Consider the following 9,912-nt stretch of genomic DNA (forward strand, 5'->3'; position numbering starts at 1 on the left):
TTAACCGCCATCTTGGCTGGCAGTTAATTTGCATATCGCCCTGATTAGCCAATGGGAAGGGGAGCGGTCGTACGGCTAATTACCATGTTTCTCTTTTTAGATAGGATTTCATATTTCTGATTAGTACTTTATATACACTGATAATTCTGCAATTTTTATTTATTTTATTGATTTTAGAAGAAGCAGGGAGAGAGAGAGGGAGAAAGAGAAACATTAATATGTTGTTCCACTTATTTATGCATTCATGTGCCGTGACCAGGAGAGATTGAACCTGAAACCTTGGCTATCAGGACAACTCTCTAACTAGCTGAGTTACCTGGCCAGGACCTGCAGTTTTTAAATTCATTTCATTTCAAAATGGGATTCTTATGAACTTCTTTCAGATGCTAAGATGTTTCCTCAGTTATCTTACTATATTCTTTGTTATTGAGACTATTTTTATAGTAATTACTAGAGGCCCTGTGCCAGCCCACCCTGATTGGGGCTGGCTGCGGGTGGGGCCATGTGCAGTTGGCCAGCTATCCCCACCCCCGATCAGGGTCGGGGGGGCCCATTGGGGCCTCGATCGGGCCAGTTGGCCGCCGCAGTGTGCATCGTAGCAACCAGTCGTTCCAGTCTTTGCGGTCATTCCAGTGGTCTGGTCGCTTAGGCTTGTATATATATAGATACCAGCTGGAATTCACATAGCACTTTGGAAAGCTTTGAAATAATTTATCTTGCTTTATCTTTAAGATGTTCCTTAAAACATACATTCTCTCACACCATACAAATAAGATGAAATGGCTTATCCAGTGTCACATAGTTGCAATTGGAGGGTGTAGTATTCCAATCCAATTGTTCTGACTCAGAAAGTCTGTATTCCTTTTCTGATTCACTGTTTTCATGAACCTCCCAAATTAAAACTAGAAGTTCTAAGTCTAGATTCACCAATGTCTTCTCCCTTGCCCATCATAAAAGAGCACTAAACCGAAGATCTCTCCAACCCTGGGTTATTTAGTCTAAGATTACTACTAACAATCCTCATTCATTCTTTTATTTATTCTTTTAACAAGAAGTTATTGAGTTTGTGTGGGAAATATTATGCTCTGAAAATGCTTAGTATGGACCCAATTTACTCTCAGTGTATCTATCTATCTATCTATCTAGTTATCTATTTATTTCTAATTGTTCCATGTTTAGAAAAAAGATTTATGGGAACTCTAAATCTACCTGAAGTATAACAAGGTAATGTAAATTAGACTATACAAAAACTACAAACACACAGTAAAAACATAAAACACACACTAACACGAGACTCATGAAGTCCTTTGTATCCTCTCAGGCCCTCCATATATTGTATATATGTGAAGGTATGAAGTGCTTGATCTTAAAATGTGTCCTCAACTAATCATCCTGAGAGCAAATAAATTGTACTACATATAATGTTTATTGTAAAAAATGAAAGAAAGTACTTATTGAAGAGATAAAATCCTTGTGAACAGTATTTAAAACAGAAAGGATATGGAAGGTAACTGACATGATGATAATGAGATGACTCTGGTAGCATTTATTAAGATTTTTAAATAAGATGTTATTAAGGAATGGTAAATTTGGGAGGGAAATAATTTTTTTCCTATTTTTTGTCAATGTTGATTTGTTCTCAGGTTACCTAAAGTTATATTTATATTTAATATAATTATAGCAGTGATTTTCAACCTTTTTCATCTCCTGATATACATAAACTAATTACTAAAATTCTGTGGCACATCAAATATATACTTTTTGCTGATCTGACAAAAACAAAAACTTGTATAATTTTTATTCATTCATGCCAGGCGCCGCTTGTTGTCTTAGATGTTGTCATTATTTTATTTGACAATGTAAGGGAAAAGAGGTCAGTGCCCCTGACTAAATAGTCAGGTATTGCATGTTTTAAAAATTTTTGTGGCAGACCAGTTGGAAATCACTGATTTATGGTATTAATGGTTGGCATATACCTGAATGATTTTATTTTGAGCATATTACATAGTTAAATTTCAGATGAGCTTAGTACTCCTGATAACTTCTGTATCTTTTGTTTCGGAGGTATTTGAGGAAGTGAAATCTACTGAGTCAATTAGAATGGTGGAGTCCCAAGTACTTCCTCTTAACATTCTCAGAATGTTAATATGTTGGAGGCTAGAAAAGGAGTTATTTATTGGTCTTTCTTTTTCTTTAAAGTATGCTCCTTGATCTTGCATTAACTATATGTTGACAGAAACATTATTTTAATTATTGATGCCCAAGCTGATGAGTTATTATATGCCTGTGGAAGACATCCCTCATGGGTAGTCAATCAACTATTTAACAGAAACCAGGGCAGAGCACCAAGGTGGCATTTGAGAATTTATGGTGAAACTTAATTTGCATATGACAGTAGTCAGTTTACAGAGAAAGAGGGTGAGTGAAGTCCTGTTACAGTAAATACCACTAGGGAGACACATTTAGCGTGATCTGTTTGCAAATCAAAAAGGATGTACATTGCAGCTGTTGTTTTGATCTAGTGAATAATATTAACTCTCAACAAAGATAAAGCTGAAGATATCTTTTGTGGTATATACATAAAACAGCCACTCTAACACACATCAGTGATTTGTATAGCATTTCAGGTTGGAGAGATGAAGTAAAACCTAAATTGGGTTTTAGATTAACTGGTCCCAGTCTTTTTCTTTTATCATCAAGTTGTTATTGCCTTTCAGCCCTTCCCTTTCCAAACTTAATCTTTGTAGTTACCCTTTGTTTGGAAATAGATGACAAACTGTAAATCATTTTTAACCAAAACAACATGCAAATTGACCTTGAAGGTTCTAAGAGAAGCCTTTGGAGCTGAGTATAGTGGCTCACACATTCTGGGGAATGCACTAAAAATAGTATGACTTTAATGTTTTAGATTGACTGGACTAATTTTTAGTAATAATTATATTGTAGTTAGACCTTAAAAGATTTTCTGTTTGTAGATAATACAGACTAAAACATTTACAGATGAATTTATGTAATGTGTAGGATATGCTTCAAAGTAATCCAAGAGTGGAGGAAGCAAACAAAAGTACAGGTGAATCAGGATTGGGTGAATTGATAATGGTTGAAGTTGTGTGATAGGCACATACGGATTCATTATACTTTCTCTCTTCTTTTGTATATGTTTAAATCTTTCTCTAATATTTTTTTCAATGAATGAATGAATGAAGTATCCACTTACAGCCCAGAGTACTGTTTTCCATCCTCCATACAGCAAAGACACAGGGAACATCAGCTCTTTCACATCCTGCTCTTATATTAGAACAACCCTTTTGAAATTATTTTATGCAGATCTGTAAGAAAATTCCAGGAGTGGCACACAATATAGATCCCTTTTGACTTTTATAATAAGGGGATTTACCCAGATGACAACATATATTCAATGTGTACTTAAATTTAATGTTCTTTTTATTGAAAGGTTTAATTTTGCTTAAATATTTACTCCTGTGCTAGAAAATATCAGGTTAAGATATTTTCAATTTTATCATTCATAAAATGTGGAGCAAATAATATTTAAGTTGCCTCGAAGCCCACCTGAGCATGTGTGGAATTAATGTCACATGTGCCCAGTCAGGTCCGGTGGGCTTTGAGGCAACTTAAATATGTATTAGCATGTCTATATATTTTTCTTCACCACTTTGTTTCAACTATTTTACCATTCTAAGGGAATGTTGCAATTTCTTCTCATTAACTAACCCAAAGAGTGTTTGTTTGTATGTGTTCCTTTGATAATTTCTTTGGCAATGTAGATGTTCAGTTTGCTGATCTGAGTGACAATTGGGAAAGAACTACCTACCTACCATAGAGGGGTTGTTCAGTCATTGTCCCGTGAGAGGAGAGTGAGAGTGTTTTTCCACAGTTAGTCAGTGTGTCACTGTAGGGCAGGTAGATCACCAGTTTCCCATCATACTAAGGAGATGGGGCAGTCTTGAATTAAGTACGGAATGGTTTCTTTAAAGATGTCAGTTTCCTTTGCATCCCTTCTCTCTAAAATGGTTCTGATTCATCCCATTTCTGCCTTTCAATGATTTTATGACTTTTATTTTTTCTTAAATGAAACTGCTAAATTCAGGGTAAAATGCAGAAACAAAAATATAGTGGTGAATATAGTATACCATCTATCTTCCTTTTTTATGTATATTTTTATTGATTTCAGAGAGGAAGGGAGAGGGAGAGAGATAGAAACATCAATGATGAAAATCATTGATGAGCTGCCTTCTGCACACCCCCTACTGGGGATCAAGCCCACAACCCCACAACCTGTCTTGACCGGGAATCGAACCATGACCTTCTGGTTCATAGGTCGATGCTCAACCACTGAGCCATACACCAGCTGGACACCATCTATCTTTATGAAGCAGCATAATCAGCAGAGCAAGAGAAAAGTCTTGTCCTATTTTCCTGCTAATTGGGAATTCTGAGGGCAGTTAGTTTTGAGAAATGGAATTGGGAGACTTTGAATAAAACCTTTATTAGTTACCAATAAATAAATTTATGTCCCAAAAGTATTTGTACAAATCTTTTTGTAATATCTAGTTTAAAAGATGAGGGGCAAAGCTTGCTATGTCACATAGTGTTATTTTCCATATGAGCTGTGCCAGGATGCGGGCTCTCAGGACAGATTATGGCTTCTGAATGTAGATTTACTTTATTTTTCCCACTGATTACTTATAAATCAAGATTTTAAAAGACTGAGGCAATTAAAATGGTAATATTTAGCCATAGTTTTATGCACAGGAATTTTTCCAGAATGGATTTTAAAATGGATTATTCTTATAGTTCCTATTATTTTATTTATAATGAACTTTTGAAAAAAATGTTCTTTTTATAAAATGTTTAGTATTGGTGCCTTTTGTTAAAGAGGGACATGATTCAACTTCTCGTTTTCTGCAGCACTAAAGTTTTGATACATTAAAATTATTAGTGAAGATTCAGGAAAATTAGATTAGGTTCCTTTTCTTTGGCAAAGCAAAATTTTTTTAAAAAGGAATTTTTCTTTAAAAGTTTGAAATTAGAAATACTGTACATTTATCATATATTTTGGCTTTTTGTTCTATTCCACTACTGCTTCCCCTACCCCCACTGACTAGCCTAAAATATCTTTTTTTGCAACTTTGTTTTATACTTATAAAACTTTGGTTCCTCCCAGTACTGTTTTATTTAAACAAAGACCAATCAGCACATTTTATGTGTTTGTTCAGGAGTCAGATGGCCAGGGCTGCCCCTTCTGTCGCTGTGAAATAAAAGGAACGGAGCCCATAATTGTGGACCCCTTTGATCCAAGAGACGAAGGCTCCCGGTGCTGCGGCATTATGGACCCCTTTGGAATGCCGATGCTCGACTTGGATGATGACGATGACCGAGAGGAGTCCTTGATGATGAATCGGTTGGCAAATGTTCGAAAGGTAAAACTGGAAAACATAGATTTAATTAGGGTGGTTTGTGGGCATGAAAAAGATATGATGGTGTTACAGATGCAGTGTGACTGAGTGTGTTTTGGAAAGAAAGATTCAGGCATCAAAAGGAAGGTGAAGATACAAGGTATGTTGACAGGATGATGAATTCATAGGATGTGAAAGAACTGTGGACTCAAACTACATTCTCACTGGTAATAACTTCAAAATGAGAGATGGTGAGAGCTTTCATATAGAACTATACAATAGCTAAGACTGGTAACAGCAGAATGTGAATAAACATTAAGAAATAAAGTTATTAAAATTGGAAATGATGAAACTGATTAAAATTAGTCTTTGTTGAAGTCTAAAAGAGGTGTCCAATAAAGTTCTTTTCTTCCCAGGAAAGTCAGCCTTCTGTTGGCTACTAAGAGGTCACAAAGATTTACCTTTGTGCATTTACCATAATCTGTGGTTCAGTGTTGCTGACTCACAAAATTGACTTTGTGAGTTCACTGAGAATGGATGCTACTGCCCAGTTGGAGTTTACCAAGCTCACCAGAGACTAGTCAATGAACCAGAATGCCAATTGAGTAATTTACAAACTAGAAATAGAATGATCAAGAGAGCTAGACTCTAGATATCAAGCTATTTTCTGTACAGTAGATGCATGAATTTCAGGTTATATTCAGAACTTCTGTGCTCTCAATGTCAGCGAAATGGCAATGAGTGGTATTAAAGAGCCTGCAAATACCATATGAAGGTGCCTGCCAACTCATGGCAGGCATGGCTAATCAATCATGGCCCTCTTCCCTGCTGTATTCATACTTGGCCTACACAGCCTGTGGGACCTCCACTACAATTCATTAGGATTTGGCAGGTAACAGGAAACCTATTTGCCAGGGTGGAGTGCTGATAATGTGAAATGGCATCAAGTTGTATTTGCCATATGCATCTCTTTCTGGTAGGAAATCACTTGAAGCAGAGAACATAAATGGCTATTCAAATGCAAATTTAAAATAATTAACATTTAATAAAATTTTAAAATTTCATTCCTCAGACACACTTGACATATTTTAAATGCTTAGTGGCCACTTGCATTATGACTACTGTATTAAACCTGACAGAAATAAAACATTTTCTATAGGTATTGAAGTATCTAATGAAGGTACATATAATAGAAGTATCCAGTAGATAATTCTGTTGGACAGAGTTTCATTAGATAATTCCTCCAGGCTTTACTGGAAGAAACTAGGTCTTGGTGCAAAATACATTTCATTTAAATTTAATAACCTAATGATCTTAGTTTTGTCTGGATATATGACTGTGATTTAGCACTCGAATCAGCAGACTATGGCCTATTTTTGTTTGGTTTTCTGTGAGCTAAGAATGATTTTACATTTTAAATGGTTATATATTTAAATGATTTTACAAGTACCTACATAATTTCCTTGACTTGCAAAGCCTAAAATATTCACTATCTGGCTCTTAAGATATAGTCCCCAGGCCTAGGGCACTGTAAGCATTTAAAGAATGTTTATTGACTGCACAGATAATAGGGAATGATACAGAAGTGTTTTAGAAGCAAACAACAGGTCAAGTAGTCCAGATGACTTAGATGATAATGTTTTCTAGCTAGAAAAAGGGCATTTCAATCTTCTTTACTAAATGGATTTTCTTCTTTCAGTGATTCATGTCAGGGGAAGTCTTAAGAGCAATTCTTTTAAGAATTTTGTACCCTTTACTGCTTGGGCGGAAACGGTATTTGCCATATAGGATTTTGGGAAAAGTTGCATTCTGGGCCTATTTCCCATTGAACAAGTTGAAGCTTGAGCTCTGTTTCAGGAGGTGCCCTGGCTAGTGAAAAGAGTCACTGGTAACGTGAAATGAACAGAATGCTGAAGGTGGCTGGAGTGGTTTTCCCTACCTCTTTAGCTCTGTCTCGGCCATGCATGTTTGGTTCTCCCTACGTACCTGCAAGCTCTCTGGCAAGGGAGCTGAGTGAATTTTTACATTAATCTCCTCTTTAGTTTATGCAGAAAAGAGAATGGTACTTTCAGACATTATTGTCCCAAAACTACCAATTCAGTGGCTTATTTGACAGTCAATAGTGTCATTGAGTAAGAGCTTTCATTACAGTCAATTATTTCTATACATTCCTATAGCAGTTAGATATTGGAGAAATTTAAAGAACTTGTAATTATTTCTTTTTAGGTTGAGGAATCATATTTCAATGTAATGCCTTTCTGTGCACTGATCTGCTTCTAGTCAATTAAACAGACTGGATTTTATAATATTTCATAAATCGCTGCCACTTAGTAAAACCTAAATATTAATGTAGATAAAAGCATCAGTTATTTCTGAATAACTGGCAAAAAGGTTGCTGAACCTATGCTCCCATAACATGCTATATGTACTTCCATTTCAGTAGAAGTACTGAATTGTTAGTGTTTTATTTAGAGGACTGTCTTCTCTATGAGACTATTAATTCTTAAGGCTAGGGCCAGTGTCTTATTACCTTTGTGTTCCCTGGCACCTAAACACACTCAATGAATATTTACTAAATCTTCTTTGAGGCCAGTGACCTGATCCTGTACATCTTTTTATCTTTGTTCCAATCTGAATATATATGTACAATACATCAAATTGTAAGTTTTATCCAGTTCTGTCATACAGCTGAGATTATAAACAAATATAACACAGTCATTTTGACATCATAGCTCTTCTGCCAGAATTTTCCTTCTCTATGTTTATTTAATCTTTCTGTTGCCTCATTCACTTATTCATTCATTTTAAAACTATTTTATTTTCTCAACTCCAAGAGTAACTACAGTCATTGTCCAGCAAAACAATTCATTTTTTTTAATCTGCTTTTTCAAATTCTCATCTCATCTTTCTCTTCTTTTATGAATAGGTAGATGACTATATTGTGGAATCTTTCTGCCTATCTTAAGCATACTGCAATCTTTAAATTAGTAATGATTTTCTCTGGCTGGTTTACTCAGTTGGTTACAGCATCATTCTAATATGGCAAGGTTGCAGGTTCTATCCAGTCAGGCCACATACAAGAAGCAACCAATGAATGCATAAGTAGAACAAGTCGATCTATCTCTATCTCTATCTCTATCTCTATCTCTATCTCTATCATCTCTCATTCTCTCTAGAATCAATCAACATATAAAAAAAAATAGTAATGCTTCCATCATATCATAGAGGACTGAGCTGTTTGTATATTACTGTTACCTTGGTGAGATCCCATCCCACAGCCGGAGTTTATAAATAGTAGCATACTAAACATATAGATTGTATTATTATAAGTTAAATATATATCATAATGATAATTTTACAGATGCAAATAGAACTTATAGATATATAATACAGTGTATTGGTCGCCTTTCTTGGTATAGGCTGTTTTATGATTTTAACTGGAACATGTTTTAGATTTAGCTTCAAGTTGTACCATTGCCTGTGTCCTTGAAGTGTCAGAATTTCTAGGATAATTGGATCTGATGTGAGCCCTCAAAGGAATTCCAGGGCATGATTGGTAGGATCACATCCTTCTCTCTGACTTCAGGGAGATCAGAGCTTAGAAAAGGTATCTGTTGCTAGTCAGAATTTTGTTTCATTTTGCCAAGGGTGTAAAGGGGAGTCTTAATATTTCCTTAGTAATTATGTTGATATAATGTATTATTATTCACCAAATACATAAAATTACAAGCAAAATAAAGATTTTCATACATAATAAAAATATTGACAGACTGAAATTAGTATATGAACCCAGATTAATTCATTTGGTTTTAAACATTATATTTTTTAAAACAGTATTTAAAATATAAATGATTTTTGCCATAAAAGAACAAAAATGGGTGTGACCATAGATCAAGGGAATTATTTGTCTTGTAGTTTTATTTACATTCTCTTAACGTTGCTGTCGTCAATTAAAATATATTACTAATTAAAAACTTAACATATCACCCAATTCTTGCTTTTTCTACACTAATAAAAGAGAAATATGTAAATTGACCATCACTTTGTGATGCCCACCAGCCAATCAGGAGTATGCAAATTAGCGGGACAAAGATGGAGGCGGCCACAGAGCCAGCTAGAGCGGGCGGGAGGCTTGGGTCATCCCCGGTGACAGAGGAAGCCAAGCTTCCCACCCACCTGGGCCAGCCGCCAAAGGAGGGGCCTGTGGGCGGCAGCCATGGAGCTGGCCTAAGCGTGCGGGAGGCTTGGGTCACCCAGGCCAGCAGCCGAGGGAGGGGCCTGCAAACGGCCCTCAGCCCCTCACCCAGGCTGGCCAGGCACCCCAGCGGGGACCTCCACCCTGAAAGAGGTGTGGCCAGCCTGAAAACAGCCATCAGCCCCTCATCCAGGCTGGCCAGGCACCCCAGTGGGGACCCCCACCCTGCTCCGGGACACCCTTCAGGGCAAACCAGCTGGCCCCCACCCGTGCACCAGGCCTCTATCCTATATAGTAAAA

At 36.4% G+C, this 9,912-nt stretch overlaps 1 protein-coding gene across 6 annotated transcripts in view; it reads left to right on the forward strand.

Moving 5' to 3' along the window:
* The window catches only part of CBLB (Cbl proto-oncogene B, E3 ubiquitin protein ligase), a 231,067-nt gene that overhangs the window by 147,730 nt on the left and 73,425 nt on the right, over positions 1-9,912 (forward strand). For all 6 annotated transcript variants that reach the window (XR_001364241.1, XM_005877423.2, XM_005877425.2 and 3 more), the window contains exon 10: positions 5,238-5,441. Coding sequence is in view for 5 of the 6 variants with exons in the window: in XM_005877423.2 (XP_005877485.1) it covers positions 5,238-5,441 (204 nt within the window). In the remaining variant the exon portion in view is untranslated. The remainder of the gene's footprint in view (positions 1-5,237; positions 5,442-9,912) is intronic.

The sequence above is a fragment of the Myotis brandtii genome, unplaced genomic scaffold (assembly GCF_000412655.1).
Source record: "Myotis brandtii unplaced genomic scaffold, ASM41265v1 scaffold519, whole genome shotgun sequence".
NCBI classification, from domain to species: Eukaryota; Metazoa; Chordata; class Mammalia; order Chiroptera; family Vespertilionidae; genus Myotis; species Myotis brandtii.